A 19,325-nucleotide genomic window follows, 5' to 3' on the forward strand; every position below is an offset into this window, starting at 1 on the left:
GTGGGAAATGTTTATTGCCTACCATGCAGCAGACTGCTCTGGGATTATCTCTGAAATAAATCCAGTACAGAGACTTGATGTCCTTTCAGACAAAGAATGGATTAATGGTTTATTATATTCCTATGACTAGCTTTTTCTGAACCTGGTTCATAAAAAGCCTTCAAGTTTTCATATCTCTCTCTAGATTCCTTAAAATGTAAAGAATAAATTAGATAGGATATTTTTATCTGGGGTGTGGCAATTTCTCACTCGAGTGTCTTTGTCATGTGAGCAGTAGGTATGAGGAAAACCATGAAATGTCCCTTAAAAACAGTAACATAGAAAACATAGGAAGTGCCATGGATCAGACATATGGTTCACCTAGTCCAGTATCCTGTCTCCAACAGAGTACCAGCTGCTTCAGAAAAAGGTAAAAGAAACCATGAAGAAAGCAGTTGTGGATAACACATGGAAAAGTTTCTTATTAGGTAGAGGTTGTCAGATGCCCACACACTAAACAAGACAAGAGTCCTGTACCATAAAAAACACCTTTTGGCCCCATTGCTGGGTTTTAATTATTCATAGGGCCCTACCAAATTCACGGTTCATTTTGGTCAATTTCACAGTCGTAAGATTTTTTTAAATTGTAAATTTCATGATTTCAGATATTTAAATTTGAAATTTCCCTGTGTTGTAACTTGGGGTCCTGACCCAAAAGGTGGTGGTGGGGGGGGTTTGCAAGGTTATTGTGGTGGGGTCACAGTATTGCCACCCTCACTTCTGCTCTGCTGCTGGCGGCGGTGCTGCCTTTACAGCTAGCTAGCCGGAGAGCAGCGGCTGCTGGTCGGGAGCCCAGCTCTGAAGGCAGCACCGCCGCCAGCAGCAGGGCAGGAGTGAGGGTGGCATGGGGTGTTATTGCCACCCTTACTTCTGTGGTGTTGCCTTCAGAGCTGGACCCTTGGCCAGCAGCCGCCACTCTCTGGCCGCCCAGCTCTGAAGGCCGTAGCAGCAGGGCAGGAGTGAGGGTGGCATGGTATGGTATTGCCACCCTTACTTCTGTGCTGCTGCTGGCAGGGCGCTGCCTTCAGAGCTGGGTGCCTGGCCACCAGCAGCTACTGCTCTCCGGCCACCCAGCTCTGAAGGCAGCGCTACATTAACATTGCAAACCCTACCCCCTCACCACCACCCTCCCCAATCTGTTTTGGGTCAGGACCCCCAGTTTGAGAAATGCTGGTTTTCCCCTGTGAAATCTGGTCTTTTGTGTACCTTTACCCTATAGTATACAGATTTCACAGGGGAGACCAGATTTCACGGTCTGTGACGCGTTTTTCACAGCCGTGAATTTGGTAGGGCCCTTATACATCATGCAGTCATGTGGCATTATTTTAGCAAAGTTATTGTTCCTACAAGGAAGGAACCAAATCACCTCGCCATCCAATCAGGATCATTTCATCTTCTGGGAACTGTAGAAAAATAGGAACCTATTGGCCTGTAGCCCTGCTATTATTTTACATCTTTCCCTTACTGCATGATGAAGTTTCAAAAGTACCTAAGTAGCATTTTCAAAAGCATTTCATACAGCTAGCTCAAGTTTAAAGCACCAGTTCACTTAAGCTAGAGATTTTGTGCCACAAGAGTTGGGTGAAGAAGTACTCAGGTTGTACCTTGAGCTACTGCTGCAGTGAAGACAAGCCCTCTGACAGCTAAAGCCCCTATTTTCAGAAGTGACTTTTGTCACTGAAGAGCCTAATTACCATTAACTTTCAATGAGAGTTAGGCTCCCAAGTGCCTGAGTCACTTCTGAAAATCTGATTTAGCCATCTAGGTCACTCTTAAGTTTTGCAACCCTGAGCAGAGCAATGCTTATATCTTTAAAAATCTGGGCCTAAGTCACTTTTGAAAACAGAAGTTCTTAAATTGTTGAAAATGTTTACTCCGTAATTTGAATTTTCTGACCTGTGGATTTATATTTACAATTATACTATTTTTACACTAATAAAATTTTTTTTAGGTAATTTAATGTTATACTTGATTTGTCCAATTAAAGTAAAATATGGGTGCATTTTGAAAGAGCCATTCATGTTAAAGACCCATATGTTAAATCCTATTTGGGAGGACCAAGTGATGTATATAACGTATCAAGCCACAGAATCATTCCTTCGAAATTCATTAAGGTGCAACAGCCCTTATGGCAGGGTCTCCACTTAAAATTTTTGATATAGTAATGTCGGCTACGGATGTGAATTTTTTTCTTATAATGAGGCTTTTATTCAGGGAACTGGCATAAATTATATCAACAAAAGCACACTTTTGCCCAGTGTAAGCTGCGTCTATAGCGAGAAGGTTGGCTGGTATAGCTACACCTGTATAACAACACTGGCATACTTTTTCTATTTTAGATGAGGCCTTGATGTGCTTTGAAGCATTCTCGCAGTGGAACGACCGATATGAGAGAGTCTAGAAGGAAAGCAGAAGTTTCAGTACTGAAACTAGTGGTCTTAGGGCATGGCTACACTTGCAAATGTAGAGCACTTTGAGTTAAACCCGCCATCATAGAGAGCAGTAGGGAAAGGGCTGCAGTCTGTCCACACTGACAGCTACAAGTGCACTGGCGTGGCCACATTAGCAGCTCTTGCAACGGCCATAGGGAGCAATGCATTGTGGTAGCTAACCCAGCACGCAAGTGGCAGCAACGTGCTTTTCAAATGTGGGGTGGAGTGTGACAGGGAGTGTGTTGTGTGTATGTGGGGGGAGAGAGTGAGTTTTGGGGGGCTGAAAGCGTGTCAGCATTCTGTCTTGTAAGTTCAGACAGCAGCAGACCTCCCTGCCCCCCAGCCTTTCTCTCTCTTTCTCTCGTGCACACACGTGCGCACACAGCATTCCACAGTAATGGTTGCTTTGTCTCGGAGCAGATAAGCAGCTGGCTGTCAGAAACGGAGTTTTCAAAGGGCATATCTGCAGTCCTACAGCGAGTTCAAAACAATGACCAGAGTGGCCACTTGACTTAAAGAGATTATGGGATGTTTCCGGAGGCTGATCAGAGGGCAGTAATGCAACACCTCGTCCACACTGGCGCCGCGGCGCTCCAGTGGGGCTGCAGCAAACGTTATTCCACTCGCTGAGATGGAATACCAGCAACACTGTAGCCGCGGAGTCAGAGCACTCTATGTGCCTTGCCAGTGTGGACGGATAGTGAGCGAGTGTGCCCGGGGCTCCTTTATTTCGCTGTAACTCACAAGTGTAGCCAAGGCCTGAGTTCGCTGCTTTCTTGGAAACAGCGTTGGGTCTGACAACGCCTACGTCAAATGAAAAGTTGGTCTGTCATAAAGGGGTAGTGAAGATTCCTGTTACCTCAATCTGAGGAATTTTTTTAACCCTTTTTTATTCTTCCCAACTTCTGTCCCATTTTCACTGAGGAATGTGAAGGTTTCTGAATGTAAGAATCCAGAGGTTCCTTCTCATAGTCCTTTTAGGTCATGGGGGCTGTTCTGCATGGAGTTGAAAAGTTTTTGGGAGCAGCGATTTTTGGGAGGAGGGGAGGAAAGTTAACTTGAGTCACTGCAAAGAAGTGCCTTAAACATAGGAGAGATGAAGTGGTACACAGGTGAATAAGGTTTTTCTGCTCTGTGAAATCATGGCTTGAAATCTGTGGTCTGTGTCAGGAGCAACACTGACATATTTATAAGGGAAGGGCAGGAAGCATTGGGGATTAAGTAGCTAATGTGATTGTACAGTGTTTTGATCATAGAATGTGACATCTAAAAAGTGGTTATAATCTGTTTTTTTTAATTATTACAAGACTCTTTCGGCTTGACTCTAAGAGAAGAAAACTTCTTCCTTAGGATAGAAAGTTGGGGATGTGCATCCATAGAGCGAAGGGATATTTTAGTACCAAGACTTCTTATTAAAACAAAATAAACAATAAAACAAACCAACAAAACCACCACCCGCAACTTAATTTGTGAAATAAGAATTCTTGTCTGGAATTCTCAGATGTACGGTATTTAGTACAGGTTGTCATACACTTAATTTTCATATTAATCTATTTTATTTGGATTTCAGTTATAATTGGGTGAAGACCAATTAGAGACATAGGATTCACTTGAATATTAATCAGCTTTTGTTTTTTAAAAGAATCAGTTTATTTTTAGATTGAGCAAAATAATCCATCTCAGGGCTAGAAAAGCGTGTAAAATCTTTAACGAATGTTTGATTTCCTCTGGGCATTCATGCATAAACACTACAGTGCAACCATTGTTTACTGAACATTTAGATGTAAAATGCTTCAATTGTCGGGGTCATCTCATGTCAGCTTAAGAAAGCAAGAGTAGAACTCCATGGAAATAGTTTGATTTGCTTTCAAGCCCACGATGACTGCTGTGGCAGCAGGGAATTGCTCTGTCTTCTCTTGTGGGGATGGACTGCTGAGTTTACAATTAGCTCATCTATAAGACTGAATAGGAACAAGATAACTTTTAGCATTGTACGGTTGCTAATCAGTGGAATAACATCAAATGAACACTGCACTGTAGTATTTGAGAGCAGAGGAAGTAATAGGTAAACCTTCCATAGAATAGTTACAATGTTTTTTTTAATTAAAAAAAAAATAAAATATTTAAAGAAAATTCATGTGGACTTTGATGGAGCTGGTCAGGCTCATAGTTTAGGGCCAAAAATTATTCTTTTGTGTTCATTTTTTAGAGAAATGACTTTATAAATAATGTGTTTTTGATGTTTCGTTGAAATTTCGGTGTCAGCTTTTTTAATGGGGAGAAAAAAAGTTTAAACATTTTCTACAGTGTTGTTACTTCGATGCCTCAGCATTGCGCTTAGTGCCTGTAAACCAGAATGTGAAACCTTTTTATTTTCCAACTCTCTAGAAACGCAAAAGTGAAACTAATACCATGTACAGTGACAAACAGATTTTTTTTAATTCTTACTCTTGCACCAGCATGCTCGGAAATCAGGTCAGTCTCTGTGGTGGAGAAATTATTTTGCCCCCAGAAAGCGTCTTTCCAGTTGTTTACGCTGAAATCACCACTGTGATCTCTGAGCACCTCACAAAGCCTTTGTCAGAGCCTGAGTCCTACATATGGTTTCGTTTCCTCTTTCCACAAAGGTAGTGAGTTGATTTTTTTTTAATTGGTTTTGTGTTTTGGTTTTGCTTTTTTTGTGCTGCCTCCTCTTCTCACTCCCCTCCCCTTTCTTCTATCTTCCTTTTTGTGTGTTGGGGAAAAGCTATAAGTCAAAGTGAGTTTTATTCTTGGCTCTGAAAGCAGTGAGTTCGGTGTTAATTCCATAGTCTTGGGCTACTTCCTGAGAAAATTCAGTCTCCTTTCTTACAAATTTAAGCTTCACTGATGATGGGTTCCTGAATTTCCTATAATGAATCAATCATCTGGTATAAAGGGTCCTGTTGTCAGATAAAGATCTGTGGATTGTTGGTTTCAGTGGGAGTTAACCCTAATAAAACAACATATTTAATAAAAAATGGCCTTCAAAATCTTACGATTTTCCCAAGCCATTTATTAGGGATGCTGTCAGTTACTGCAGAGTTTGAAACTTAAGTAAATGGCTTCCTCAACGGTCAGACTAAATGATCATACCAGTCCTGTCTTACCTTAAAATCAATTAAATCAAGTAAGTGTGTGTTTGGGGTTAATGCAAAAATCACATAGTTGAAGAGAGAATTAAAAAGTAAAGCCTTACACATGTGTTTAACTTTAAGTAGTCCCATTGAAGCCTGGTCCTTGTGAAGTCAATGGGAATGTTCACCTCCTTAAAGTTAAGCAAGTCTTTCCAAGGTCTGAGCCTGATTCCCTAGGGTCCTGATCCAAAGTCTATAGAAAGACTCCCATTGACTTAAGTTGGCTTTGGGTCAAATCCTATTTCATTATTTAAAAAATCACTTATTTTTGAATATTGTTTAACCTGGTATTGTTACAAGAAACACAAGATTTCTGTAACTGAAAGATACTACAGAGGGAAATGTCATCTTTTTTTCCACCCGTTTGCTTATTTTGTGCATTTGACAGATCTTTGTGTTTAGTAAGTTACTGTTTCCCCTGTGTAGTGGTCAGTTCTCCAGGGGTTCGTGGGGATCGTTCACACAAGAACAGGTGGGAGAGGCATTTTAAAAACAGGAAAATATGATGGTAAAACCTCAAGTTTATGGGGATGATCAAGAGTACGTATCATATCTGTATTTAACTCATTTTTAACAATTGATTAGATTTCAAGTTAAGAGTGCATGTCCATTAAGATTAAACTCTAATTTGCTCCCAAATCCCCAGGAAATGGCCCTGTGTTAGATGGTGTAAGAATACTTTACACAAGAGTAAGCATTGAAAAATGCTATTCCTTTTCAAATGGCCATTTAAAAATCTCTGCAGGACACTGTCTCGGACGGGTGGGTGCATGGCTTGGATGCAAGCTGAGGACTGAAGCTGCACAATCTGAGCTTTGGTTAATCAAACTGTGTAAGGTGCCCCAGGGTTATACTGTACTCTTCAGTGTGCTGTGGATTCTGGAACCCTGTAGCGCTGTGAAGAGGTGCCAGCTGGCTTCAAAGCTTGTGCTCCTAATCTGCGGCCCCTGTAAGAGTATGATTCTGGACCACTGAGGTCACAGAAAGCTTTGCCATTGACTTCAGAAGAAGTAAGATCCGTCCCTAAAACCAGAGACTGCCTTCGCTTCTGCTGCTGCGCTCCTGGGTAGAGAAACCTGGAGCGTAAGCTTTCCAGAGTTGTCTGGCTTCCCCAGCCAGCTGAAACTATGTTTATCCAAAATGATTAGTGGTGCCAAAATGATTAGTGGTGCCTTAAATAACACATCAAACAGAATATCTATTTGTGCCTGTTAGAAGGGGGAGGTGCTGGTGAAACCTGTGGCAGGAAACAGAAATGTGGTTTTATGCTCCAGGGGGCTGTTGTGGGCAATCACTTTCACCAGCACCTCATGCACAGCGTGTTTGAGTCATCACCTTCTTTTGCTTTCAGTCTTTTTTTTTTTTTTTTCTTTTTCATTCAAACAATGCAGTAAACCCATGGCCTAGCTGGAAATACAGGAGCAGCAGCAGTGCCTTTGCAGGAGAAGGGAGTAGGTAGAGGAGACAAAAATATGGCCTAGGAGGAATTGTGGAAAGGTATTGGAGGACAAAGTGGGAGGGTTACCAATCTGGTTAAAGGAGAACCTGGGCACAAACCTATACACGCAACCATGCCAGCTAGCCTGGATTTAAAGCACCACAATCTTTGATCATTGTTTTGGAGGTAGTATCTGGAATAGGCAACACTCGGGTAAGAGCCTGGACTAACTCTGCAGGAAGATGTACTTTTTATGACCGCTGCTCCTCTTTTGGGGTTTGTCTGTATGGGGACATGCAGGAAAGATAAGGCAAATCAACTAAAGGTGTAACGTCAATGTGCATAAATGAAAGTGCATTAAATCCCTGTGTGGATAATCTCATTCAGTAGTAAAGTTTTAGTTTGCTATAACTTAACCGCTTCAGAGGAGCTACTGTGATCTAAGGCCACTAGACTCCTGAATAAAAGCATCCACACCAGGGTTTAAACATGCTTTCATTTATGCACATTGACTTCACTCCTTTAGTTGACTCTCCTTAACATTACTGAGTGTCCCTATATACACAGTGCTGTTGGTTTCTGGTATCTGGTCTCTAGAGCTTTCCCCAGGTTCCTCTGGGCTTTCATGCAAGTTCATATCCTCAGTAGGGACTGAAGCATGCAGAAGATAAGCTGACAGTAGTGGTCGAGCCTTCTGTTCCCCGTAGAGTTCCTGTCCGATTCTCCAAACTTCAGTGCTCCTCCTCCTCACTCTTTTTTACTCCCTTTCCCGACTGCAGGAAAGTCCCTTACTTCTTTTGATTCATTCAAAAGGTCACTGGTGAACTGTTGCAAATGGGATTGCATTTATGTGACTCTCCTTGGGTTGACAGACAAGGCTGCTTAGGGTTCAGTAAACGGTCATGTGTAATATTGGGTAAGAACATGCTAGACAAAACGCATGTGAATCTGGGGACATCTGACATGATCACATTGTTATTAGTTATTCTCTATCTATTGGTCTTGTTTTGTATTGGTAGCAAATCTGCACTGTTGAGATTAATAACAGAACTTTGCATAGGAAGAAAATCACCTAGCATTAGACGGATGCTGCTTCATGAATTGTTAAAGGAAAATGTTTTGTGCATAAAACAAATTCTTGGAGACCAGACCTGGAAGACCTTTTTTCCATGAACTCTTGATAAAATAATAAATTTCCAGTGCCCCAAAAGCTCCACTATGAAAGAGATTTGATTTGGATGAAAAAATAGATCTGTTAAATTAACATTCTTTATCTGCAGCAACATTTAAGCCTCTTTCAAATATGCCAACAAAGGCCATCCATGTTGACAGCCTGCCGATAGGACAGTGTGTACTTTGGTTATAAATGTACATAAATTATTGTTGCCAGAAATAAATTTACGTGACCTTCCTGTTCGCTTTTACATACATCATCCATAATGGAAGCATAGAAATTACTCACTGTTTGAGTTTAGCAGCAGTAAAAACCTAAAGTAACTTAGTCTTACCCCTGAAAAGAGAGGGTGGCCATGAGCCATATTTTAGCCCTGTGTGGGCCAAAGACATCCATGATCTATTTCATAAAAAAGAAAAAAACATCTTAACCTTTTAGAAAGCATCTGTTCAGGTTCTTATTACTGGTGCCCATCACCATAAGAGTGCCTCTCTCTCTATCAATCAGAATATAAAATTTGGGCCTAACCAGGCCAACTCCTGTTAGATGTTTTAACAATCTTCTACTATACATTGCAGAACATTACCACATCCAGTAACAAGAGTAACGGGGTTCCTAGAATGTATCTTGTTTTACCCCAGTATATTTCTGGATTCAATTGTGGACTAGTTTATTTTAACAAAATGCAGAAAAAATACATTCTAGTAATGTTAAGAGGAAAGAGTTTAAATCCCCCAGAATACAGGTAATAGACTGTAGTTGAGGATAGGATGCCGTGCTGTCCTCAGCTTGCCTTGCTGTATGCAGATAATAAAACTCCTATAATATGCAAGGTCTTCCCCAGCTCTGAAGCCTTTGCTGTAGTAACTAGACACATACAGGTGAATTGAGGACAGTGCAGCAGCCTTGAGCTTAATTTTCCTTTGTTTTGTGGTTTTCAAATAAGTCCTGCCTGTAAACACAGTTTTGTTGTTGTATTTACAATTGGGCTTCATAACATTCAAGTGGCAAAAGCCAGGGCACTTAACCTTTTTGTTTTTGTTTTGTGTTTTAAAAAAGCACCAATTTATTCAATAGAAAACAGCTGAGATTAATCTGACTTTTTTAAAATAACACTACCTTCTAGTGCGTATAGATTACCTTGCGCCTTAATAGTTCTTTAGTGACAAAGGTCATAACCAGTAACCAAACAAAATTAGCAGTGCAGCCAATGGGCTAGAATGCATGGGTTGAAGGCTCAATCTCTAGTGCCTGCTTGCATTCCTTGAACTTTTCAGGATGCTCTCTTCACGTTAAAAGTCCATCTGAAGTTAAACATGGTATAGTTCTTACTTATAGTATTCTTAGTTCTTACATTGATATATTTTCTTTTTAGAAGCTATACACATACACATCCGAATGTCCTTTTGATTGAAAAATGTCAGAATATTTGCTCAAATATCAAATTCTTATTAAAAAAAATCTACAATTCTGCAACTACTCAAGCCAATATTCAGCTCTACCCTGTACGATCAATATCGAGAAACTGGCTGTCTGTTCTGTACAGGATATCACCAAGGAAGTTCTAAACAGAATGTGACAGTAGTAGGCGTGCAGATAAGCAGCGGTGTGGAAAGTAGTGCTGCAGGAATGAACAGAAAGGTCCGTAACACCTTAATGCTTTCGTGAAAGGCAGTTCACTTCCATTCCAGTTAGTATCCGCATCTGAATCTGCTTTACAGATCTCTGCACAATCGGTATGCCGTTCTTGCTGCCAACTTTAAAAGTGCTCATTTGCTTAATCAACGACACCCTGTGATTGGTGAAGTCATGTACGGCCAGTTTTGTCTTGAGAACAATTTTGTTGACAGCAAATGCTCTAAACTACTGTGTATGTTGCACACCTTGCAAGGAATCCAGTTAAAAGATGTATGGGTGCGTGGAGAGGGGGAGAAAAGGAACCTCTTCATATATGTGAAGCATATGGCTTTTTTTTTTTTAAATGTAGCAACTGTCTTGTTTTAGGGTGTGCAGGAGATGGAGGAGGACAAGGTGTATGTCACAGTTTGTGTCATATCTCACAAAAGTGTAGACATTTTCCAGTTGTCTGCTAATGATTTAATAGTAAGAGATCTTCTAGCTATGAAAAAAATTATTAGTATTAGAAATTAAGCTTACAATGAATACCTCCTAATTTGGCACCAGTTATGTATTAGCCATTGCACCTTCTGAATATATTTCATTTTATTAGTTTAATTCCAGATTGAGTATTGTAATACTTTCTTTCCTGGATCTGGAGACTTCTCACAATATAAATTTAATCTTTCTAAAATATATTTCGTATCTCCTGGCAAAGTATGTATTTTTCTTTTTTCCTGTTTTATGCCTACACCTGCTTTAATGGGAAGAATTAAAATACAACAGTATTCCACGGCAATGGTCCAGTACAGTTCACAATAGTGTAATCATACTGTTTTGGACCATAATTGTAGAATATTGTGGTGCTTTCTGTTACATAAGAAATGTAACATTTAAATGTACACCAGAGGGGTTTGGATTAAGAATTCCCCAATCCCTCAAAACCAGGCCACTTTTTTTTTTCTTTTTTTTTTTCTTTTTCTTTTTCTTTTTTTTTTTTTTTGACCCGAAATATGGATTGTGGTGCCCAACTTTAGGTTCCGAAGCTTGGAAAATTTTGGTTGCATTTTGTTACAGTTTAAAAAGTAACAGTTTAAAAAGCTCTTGGAATTCTGAGTGAATGTGAGAGAATGGGACCTCAGACATCTCTTCCATTTATTGAATAGTATGACAGACTTTGGGTTGTCATGCTGTTAAGTCTTTCTCTCTCCCCCACCAGCCTCCAAAGCAGCAGCACTATTCCTATTGCCATGACCTTCCAGCTGTGGTAGGTCAATACAAAAGGGTCTCCTCAGGCCAGATGAACTGAAGTTGTATCTTCCTCTTCATTACTCCCTGTGCTGGTTACTGAACCGTTACTGGTTGCCAGATGAACTTTTGATCAGATACAGCACGTCATTTGTGCACCAGATAGCACTGTACCATAGCTGACTATCAGTACCTCGATCCTTCTCATTCTGGCCTCCTCCCGACCCTCTTCAAAATGCCCAGCAGAGTTGTGCAAGGTGTGAGACACCAGCAACCTTTATGGTCATTTAAGGCACATGGACTTGGTTACCAAGTTGAATCTGCGGCCTTTGCCACATAATCACTGTCCTCTGTCAAGTAGGACTGTGCAGAATTTATTTTAACATACTTTCTTAAATTAGGAACTCCCTCTCTCCCCCAACACGTATTCCTGCCCTGGATTGGTGAAGTCTGTTTTAGAGGAAGACTATTAAACATCTGTCTTCTGCTTCCCTGTTTGTCTGTGATGGTTTTTTAACTCTACATACGGGGAAATGCTTGAAGGTATATTGGGCTTGATCGTGCAAACCACTGAGCATTGTTTCTGATCCAGCAAAGCATTTCAGCATTTTTAAGTGTGTGAGTGCTACTATTGATTTCGATTACTCGTGTGCTGAAGTACATTGGATTAAGCCCATCAGTAGCATTATTTTGTTTGGCTTTTAACACACAAAGCCAAATCCTTTCCAGTATTTGTTATTTCTCTCTGCCCGTGAAGAGAGAAACACTTCCCTAAAAGCACCCACAACCACCATCAAATAGAGTACTGAATAAAGGGACTGCTGTACAGGAGCATTTTATTAGTCCATGTAGTCCATCATTCAGGTTCTGCCATTAGCCAGCACCTTGTGCTTTAGAGAAAAGCAAAATGCCCATACTGCACCTAGATAGTGGTGCAATAATTATTTTTTTCTTGTCCCTACTCCTAAAGGTTAACTTATGCCCCCATGAAGCATGAGAACTATTAGTCCTTGTAATAGTATTCTAATTACTGTAACTGCAGATACCACTTTCATAGATGCACATTTTTAAATCTTACGATGCGAGTCTGTAGTATCTTTTTTTCCCTCCTTGTTTCATGGAAAATGAATATTGTCACGTTGTCTGGAGTGGCTCACAACTGAGAACCGTTACCTCAGAGCAGACGATCAGAAAACAGGGAAGATACCTCAAACTGGTGGTGTGTTCTATCATTAGATTTCACCCAGCAGGTACCAGATGTGAACTCCTGGATCACTATAGCAGTCTTACCATGCAGTCACATACAGTCCCCTTAGATCAGGGGTTCTCAAACTGGGGGTCAGGACCGCTCAGAGAGTTGCAAGGTTATTTCATGGGGGGGGCAGCCTCCACCCCAAACCCCGCTTTGCCTCCAGCATTTATAATGTTAAATATATAAAAAAGAGTTTTTAATTTCTAAGGGGAGTTGCACGCAGAGGCTTGCTAAGTGAAAGGGGTCACCAGCACAAAAGTTTGAGAACTGCTGCCTTAGATGCTACATTCTATCTTGTCACCCAGACAAACTGGACTTAGTGATTAAATGGTCCCTTACACCAAAGATCACATCACATTCAGGTTGCTTCCAGTCCCCAGACATCAGTCACTTACCCAGATCAATTGGTACTCTAGGTCTTACACTAAAGACAACACTGGTAGCCAATTCTATGGTAAACTAAATAAAGGTTTATTAGCTAAGAAAAGGAAACGAGAGTTATTGAGATGTTAAAGCAGATAAAATATATGTACAGGTGAGTCACAGTCTGTAGTCGCAAATGGTAGCAGAGATGTAGTAATCTGCCAGTTTCCCTAACGTCTCTCAGGGCTACCCAGAATAACTCTGGGGAACTCCTTCTCATCATGAGCTGATGACTTGGTCTGCCAGCATCACACACATGCTTTCTGGATGCTTTTAAATGTACTCTGCCAGTAGGCACCATGTCTATGGTTTCGTGCATGTAACTAAGATGGGTAGGGGTGGGGGTGGTAATATGGTTCTCTGTGGAGTCTGCATCATTCCCTAAATGAAATTTAGTATGAACGTGTCATGAAGAAATCCTAGCTGGAGTGTGTACAAATGGCAGTGTCAGCCAGAAAATATGCATGGTGTTAAATCTAGTTTTCCTTAGAGTAAATGTTTACAGTATTCTCTCTAAAGGCTGTAAAACTGCGCAAAGGGATAGAAAACAACATATCCTATTTAATGTTCTGAACCCACAATTGTTCAATAGAGCTGCTTTATGATTTTTTTTCTTTGTTGTACTTCAGGGTTTGGGATTTTTTAACTCTCTTCTTTGGACAACAATTATTTTTTTCCCCCAACTCCTCTCCTCTCTACAGAACTGGCAAGGAACATGCTTGCTTCTGGGTAATAAAGGTGGTTTAATGTTAGAAAACATGTTGAAACAAAGCAGAGATTTACATTCTTCATTCTGAGTAATATTCTCTCCACCTACATAAAGCCCAGAAATTCAAGTTCTATATGGCTGGGGTGTGAAAAGGTTAGGGAGGGGAACTCATGGCTGTTCAGTTACCACAGTGATGGGTGCAGGAGAACACCCAGAAAAAATGAAACTCTCACACACGTGCACCTCTCTTCTCCCTCCCCACCCCCAGCCCCCAACCCATGGCCTGACAGCCCCTTGACATTGCAATTCCATTGCTTCTGGGCTGAAATAGCATTTGTAGCCCCTCTGTGCTGGTTGTACAGGACACTGGGGTCCCTGGGTCCTAATAAGTGCAGATCCGCTGCCCCTTCGTGGGCCCACAAATTCATCTTCTGTTCAGACCCTGCCGAGGCTGATTCGGAGAGATCGGTTCTGCGCTGTGTAGGAGGTATTAAGACGCTCCCACATGGTCGTTTAGCTAGCTGACCCCTTACACCCCACAGAGGATCAGCATGAAAATAATGCAGAAATCCTGGTGCTGACCCACAGCACCAGGGGAGAATCTGGTTCTCAAAACCAAATTGTAACTTCAAGTGGCTCTGTCATAAATTTTTTTTTGGCACTGGAAATAAATATCCATTTTTACTTGGGACAGTTTGTGACTGAACCCTGTAAAGTAAACATTTTGATGTGTATCTGATTCAGATGGTGCCAGTCCATTCATTGGCAACAGTTCTCTTTGCCACCTGCACATTTATTGGTGGTGATGTGTCCTTCAGTTTTTTCTGTCACAGGGCAACATATCAGAGTACAAATATTAACCTAAAAATTTCTCAGGAACACAGGTTTGACTTTTCTCTTTACGGAGAGGGGGGGTTGGTGATAGGGAAGGGAGATTCTCCTGTAGTGGGATCTAGTTCCTCATTACTGTAGATATTTTACATTTGAATTGATCTGTTAGCGTAAGAGTAAAAGCAGATCGATATCCCCAGAATTGCTTGTGCTTCTTACGGTCATGGCTGTAGTCAAATGTGACATATCTTAGAAGACACAAGTAAGATCCCCTTGCAATAAAGTATAGTAGAGAAAACAGTGCTGTGCTGTCACTGCCCAGTGCTGAAGTGTTTTTTCGGGGCTATGGGTATTTCAGCTGCGTGTTCTTTACTGTACCGGGAGAAGGTATCTCCTGTCTCTTGCTAGCCTGTGAGCACCGTGCTGTACAGTCAGCCGGCAGTCATGAGCGTACAGAATCACACTGAATCCTCCTGATGATTTCACAGTAAGGAGTTGCGGTATAGAAAACTGAACCAAGCTCAGAAACTCCACTTCAGCAGGTCTGCACTGAGTGAGTCAAGGGGCGTGAACTCACAGACAGGGAGAGAAGAGAACTGACCCTGGTTGGTTTCCTCCTGCCTCAGTTAACAGTGTTCCACTTTTGCCACCAAATAACCCCTAAATACAGTGAGATCCTGTATCAGAAAAGTGAACTTGATTTTCAGTTACTATATTATAAAGGCCAAGGGACTTTGATACTTGAGCCAGGCTGTGGACCTAATTCCTTGTCTATCCACTATTTCGAGAACCTTTTTAATCCCTTCTGTAACTAGTCCTCTCAGGTGCTGCATGCTGTACAGCAGCAGTTCTCAAACTGTGGGTCGCAATCCCATTTTAATGCGGTCGCCAGGGCTGGCTTAGACTTGCTCGTGTCCAGGGTTGGAGCCTGAGCTCCACCACCTGGGGCCAAAGCCAAAGCCAGAGGGCTGAAGCCCTGAGCAGCAGAGCTCAGATTACAGGCCCCTGCCTGGGGCTGAAGCCGTTGGTTTTCGGCTGTGGGCCATCCCCCGCCTGGGGCAGTGGGGCCCGGGCTTTGGCTTTGCCTCCCCACCTGGGGCTCGGGCAGGCTCAGGCTTCAGTCCCCCCTCTTGGGGTCGTGTAGTAATTTTTGTTGTCAGAAGGGGGTCACGGCGCAATGAAACGTGAGACCCCCCTGCTGTACCAGAATGTTTTCAGAAGAGTCTTTTTCTCAGGTGAGACTGTTGCATTTCAGTGTGAGGACATGCATGTTTTTAGAGCTCGTGGGGCGTTGGCCAGTTGCGACACTGGGACCTAAGGGCTTGTCCTCACTTAAAATGCTGCAGCGGAGGCAAAGATGCTACCTGTACTGGCAGGAGGGGTTCTCCCATCCACATAGGTACTCCACCTCCCTGAGAGGTGGTAGGTATGTTTTCGGGAGAAGCTGTCCTGTCGACATAGCAGTGTCTGCACAGGGAGTTATGTCGGTGTCACTGCATCGCTCAAGGGTGTGCATTTTCTACACCCCCCGTGCCACGTAGTTATACCGACCTAGGTTGCTAGAGTAGACCAAACCTTAGTTAGACTGTTGGACTACAGGTTACAATTGCTGACATTAAAAAGAAGGGAAGAGCTCCTTTGTGCAATGTGAGCTGTGATATGTTTATATCTCCACCACAGTAATGCAAGAGTTTTTTGCTTCTTTTTTTGTCTCTTGAACGAATGAACGAACACACACACACACTCAGATCTCAGTGATGTCTCATCTGGGTAACTCATTTAACCCAGAGGAGTGACTTTTGGTGTAAGAAAGATCAGAATCAAACCCATGACATTCGTTTTGCGGAGAAAAGGTAGAATTTCCAGTACATGAGTGTAGACATATTGCTAGCTTTTACAGGGATGAGGAGGAAATATACTCATTTGTTTAGCATGCTAGGAAAAGGAATGTGTCTGCTCTTGCCTCTTCCACATGTGAACAGTGAGGCACATGGAAAACACCTGTGGCAGGTTAGAGTGACCTACTAGTGACAGCACTGAGGACCCTTGTTTGCCAGCTTTGCTGTTTTTATTGCAGGTAACTGTGGAGGTCTGGTCAAGAGCTGCAGCTTTCTGACCTCATTTAGTTAATGCTAGAGAATCCTTCTCCCTAGCCTCCTCCCTTCCATAATTACATTGACAGTGAGATGTTTTGGTTTGATCCCCATGCTCTCAATGAAGGATAAAAAGTTGGTTTTAACCACAAGTTGGTGATTGCAGCTGCTCGACAAATGGAGCTTATTAAATTATTTCCTGATTTCATTTATTTATTTATTTTTGGGCTAAGGCTGATGCTAGTCAGGTATGAGGCGGTATGTATAAAAGATGCCTTTTGCTACTAGGATAGAAAATAGTCAATGAGAAACACACACACAAATCAGAAAGGCTTGTTCTCCCTGGCCAGACGTCAGGTGGATACTTTGAAGCAGTGTTCTGTCCTGTCATTTTTCAGTCTTTGCTGTTCTTGGTGCTGGAATGAGAGGGCCTCCTATTAATTTTTTGCCACTGAGCATCCCCTTGTGCAGTAGACCATAACCATATGCCACTGTGCATCAGCTGGCTGAGTTGGTACCTTCTATATCTGTGTGCTTGAGAGGTCTGAGGTATTGTCTTCCTCTTGCCTCCCTGGCTGCATCCACATTTAGGGCAGGTCTACGCTTAAAATGCTGCCCCAGTGCAGTGGTGCCTCTGCAGCGCTTCAGTGAAGACGTTACTACGCGGACGGGACAGCTTCTCCCATCAGCGCGGTTAATCCACCTCCGTGAGAAGCGGTAGCTATCTCGCCGGGAAAAGCTCGCCCATCAACGTAGCGCTGTCTACGCTGGGAGTTAGATCAGTATAACTGCGTTCGTTGCTCAGGGGGGTGGATTTTTCAGACCCCCTGAATAAGGTAGTTCTACTGATGTAAGTTTATAGTGTAGATCTGGCCTGAGTGTTGTGGATACTACTAGGTGGTTTTGTTACTCATTGTGCTCTGTGTATATCCAACGGGATATTTAAAACAAACTAATTTCTCTGCACAAGCTATAACGTCTGCTCTGTGCTATATCATTGGCAAATGTTAGTGACTCTGCCCCAGATCTCCATTCACACCTGTGGGCAGTCCATGGTTTTAGGCACAGAGCCTGAGGCTCTGCCCTTCTGCTGTAACCCTCTTCCCCACTTCGTTGTAGTGGCAGGAGGCACTCACCACTCCTTGAGGTGTGCAGAGGCAACAGCATGGGGCCTTCCTTCCCACAGAAGTAGCAGGAGTCCCCCTCACCTCCAGAGAGGCAGGGGCACCCATGCTACTTACCTCAGCTTCTGGGACCTGGCTCCTTGGGTGGGCCAGGTCCACTGCACTCTCCTCCTGCCACACACAGCGTCCTCTGCTGGAGTGGTTTTGAGAGGACCCCCACCCCAGAGCAGTGGAACTTGGAGTTAACACACCTTGAGATGCATGGGGCTGCCCATCCCGCATCTCCTTCTCGCCCCAGAGCGGCTGTTTCAGGCTGTCTGCAGACTGTGGCAGACGTCACTACATCAGTTACACTTGGGTAATATTGTCACGCTTTTCATCACAACTATAGGAGCTAGAAACTGTCTTTTACATGAAAGCTCAGAGTCTGATGTAATCACATGACTCAAGGAGCTGGGGCTTTCGGCATTGACCTGTGTTGTCTGTGCATTAACCCAGCTCTGTCTCTACTTCTCAGTCTGGTGTTTCTTCTAGCTATTTTCTGACACTACCTGGCAGGTCTGGGTGCACTTGGTTTGGTAAAGGTAACGAAGCAGGTCATGAAGCTGGGGGGAGAGGGACACCTTGTTGGTCAAGTAAGTCAAGTGTCTCCAATAAATGAGCTTGGTTTTCTTCTCTGTATGTAGTTTATCACAAAAAAAAGGTTAATGCAAAGCTAACGCTCAGAAGTGAAGACATGAACGTGAGCCGGAAACACAGCTGAGGTTGAATGAGCACATGATAGGATCCAACAGATGCTTCTGTTTATGGATAGAAGCCTCACCTTTCTTCGCCCCACCCCAATCCTCGTTCCCTTCAGCAAGGACCTGAAAGCCCCAGCTTTGTAAGAGCACTCCTAGTATTAATAACCTCTATTTTGGGGGCACATCTTTAGTTTAATCAACGTTTTATTTACTAGCTTCCACAAAATTTATAGTATCTGATCAGTAAATGCCTTTGTTCATCTTTGATTTCAGATGAAGTGTTCACGTGAATTAATGGAAGTCTCTCTCTCTCTCTCACATTTTAGCAAACCTTCCCCAATGAAGTCCATTGCGTTGAAGAAATTTTGAAGGTGAGCGCACCACTGCAACTCTTCAGTTGCTTAAAGACAGATACTTGTGTAGTGAGTCTCTTTTCACTTTCCTATTAAAAGGCAAAATTGGGAGAAATTGTATTGTGCTTCTTTTGTGTCAGACCACAATGCAACTACCAGGATTGTTTCGTTGTGCATCCTACAGAATCTAAAAGTAATGCCTCTGATAAAATACAGAAGATGGCTTACAAGCAACATAGAATAAATACTATGGAACCAACCCAATCTGCATCTTAATTAGATGGTTGCTGTTTTTGAATGCAAAGCCTGCTTTTCCCAGAGATGTTGAACTCATCAGTGCTTTCAGTTCCTGCTGGCTGAGAGAATGAAACGAAGGGTATGTCTTCACTAGCAATGTTAAAGCGCTGCTCCGGCCTGTGTAGTCACGGCCCCAGCGTTGGGAGAGAGCACACGGGAAGGAGCAGCCAGTGCTGGTGTACTGTCTACGCTGCCACGTTACAACGCCGAAACTTGCAGTGCTCAAGGGTTGTTGTGTTTTGTCACACTCCTGAGCAAGAAAGTTTCAGTACTGTAAAGTGACAGTGTACACAAGGCCTTAGAGACTGGAGATCTCACCTCTGCAGATCAATGCAGAACGCTGCCATTCAGCCAGTTGACATTCATGGTAGTTAAGGGTCTGCTCTTGCAAAGCTAG

The 19,325-nt window shown here is 42.6% G+C and overlaps 1 protein-coding gene across 9 annotated transcripts in view; it reads left to right on the forward strand.

Annotated features, from left to right (window-relative positions):
- Positions 1 to 19,325, forward strand: part of AFF1 (ALF transcription elongation factor 1) — a 167,824-nt gene that overhangs the window by 95,892 nt on the left and 52,607 nt on the right. For 7 of the 9 annotated variants that reach the window (XM_073340610.1, XM_073340611.1, XM_073340615.1 and 4 more), the window contains one exon: positions 18,605 to 18,700. In XM_073340610.1, coding sequence (XP_073196711.1) covers positions 18,605 to 18,700 — 96 coding nt within the window. The remainder of the gene's footprint in view (positions 1 to 18,604; positions 18,701 to 19,325) is intronic. The other 2 variants (XM_073340613.1, XM_073340614.1) reach the window with 1 other exon arrangement.

Source organism: Lepidochelys kempii, chromosome 4 (assembly GCF_965140265.1).
Source record: "Lepidochelys kempii isolate rLepKem1 chromosome 4, rLepKem1.hap2, whole genome shotgun sequence".
In the NCBI taxonomy this organism is placed as follows: Eukaryota; Metazoa; Chordata; order Testudines; family Cheloniidae; genus Lepidochelys; species Lepidochelys kempii.